General features: G+C 42.8%; 1 protein-coding gene across 1 annotated transcript in view; it reads right to left on the bottom strand.

Moving 5' to 3' along the window:
* GAP43 (growth associated protein 43) overlaps positions 1-537 on the bottom strand; it is a 101,767-nt gene extending 101,230 nt beyond the window's left edge. The window contains exon 1 of the mRNA XM_010845360.1: positions 364-537. Coding sequence (XP_010843662.1) covers positions 364-393 — 30 coding nt within the window. The 5' untranslated portion in view covers positions 394-537. The remainder of the gene's footprint in view (positions 1-363) is intronic.
* Positions 538-1,371: the final 834 nt, after the last annotated feature.

Here is a 1,371-nt window from a genome sequence, read left to right as displayed (position 1 = left end):
TTTGCGAATAATATAAAGGATTGCCTCCCCATCTTGTAGGTAGACCCCACATTTTCTCCCCCACACCTCTCTTCATATCCACACCGGCAAAACCAGACACCTTAAAAAAAAAAAAAACCTTTTTTTCTAGCCAAACAGGCGTATTTTTTTTCTAACCTCCTCCTAATTAGAAGCAGCATTCCAAAACCAGACCATGAAAGAAGAGAATAAAAGCTGGGATGCAAGCATCAGTTGCCATATGCTAAGGAAACGGGAGCACCATGGCCAGAGCAGAAGCGGTTAAAATATTTTTTCTACCTTCACAGGGAAATATTGCACACTGGTAATTTCACAACAAGAAGAAGTAAAAATCTTTAGGTCTACCTGTTTGGTTCTTCGCATACAGCACAGCATGGTTGTATCGTCCCTTGCCTTCTTCCTGCCTTCTCTCCTTTCCTCCTCTCTCTTTCTTATTCCCCCCCTCTCCACCTCTTTTCTGCTCGCTTGCTCACTCGCTCTCTCTCTCGCGCTAGCGCGCTCTCTCTCCCTCCCTCCCTCTCTCTCTCCCTCACACACACCAGGGCAGTTAGCAGCAACTGTAAGGTCCACAGCTATTGCTCACCGCACATGCTCGCTCTCCCTCTCTGGCTCTCACTCTCCTCTCTTGCCTCTCTTCCTCTTTTCTCATCTCCCCACCCAGTCTCTGCCTATCTCTTTTTCTTCCCTGTCTCTGGATCTCTTTCTCAGAATTGTTCACTAGCTTTCAATGACTAATCACTTCCCCCAGCCCCCCCCCCCATTCTAGACAGTCACCCCCCTCCCAGTCCCCTGCCAGCCTCATGAATATTTAAACATCTCCAATCTGGACCCAATTACCCACTGACTTTCCCACTGCATTGAGAGGATGGTGGGGTGGGGGCATAGAAGGGTATTCCAGCCTGTTCAAGAGATTTTATGGAATATGTTTGAGAGAAGAGGAGCTTGAGGAATGCTAATATTTCTTTACTAATTTTTTTCTTTTCCCAATACTGTAAAAGCGAAGAACTGCTATTCTGAAAGAGTAGTCAGACCTATACAATACATTATATATGCTATTTAGATTTTATGCACAGTTAATCATTGTGAGGGTTAAGTTCTCCCCCCAAAATGAAACATGTGAATATCCTACCCTGTAGACACTGTGCTCAGCACTCATATAACTTAAATACATGTGTATAAATTTAGACATGCACAAACATATCTCATACATGCTCCAAAAGCCTTGAAAAACCCACATGAATATACTGCATTTTAAACATTCTAAGCACTCAAGTTCAGAAGTAATAACTAATGTTTAGGATTTAGCATTCATATATAAAAATCACATGGTAGTTTTTTTCTTAATGCACATAC

The sequence above is a fragment of the Bison bison genome, unplaced genomic scaffold, assembly GCF_000754665.1.
Source record: "Bison bison bison isolate TAMUID 2011002044 unplaced genomic scaffold, Bison_UMD1.0 scf7180017864215, whole genome shotgun sequence".
NCBI classification, from domain to species: domain Eukaryota; kingdom Metazoa; phylum Chordata; class Mammalia; order Artiodactyla; family Bovidae; genus Bison; species Bison bison.
This window is presented reverse-complemented; position numbering and strand designations above follow the sequence as displayed.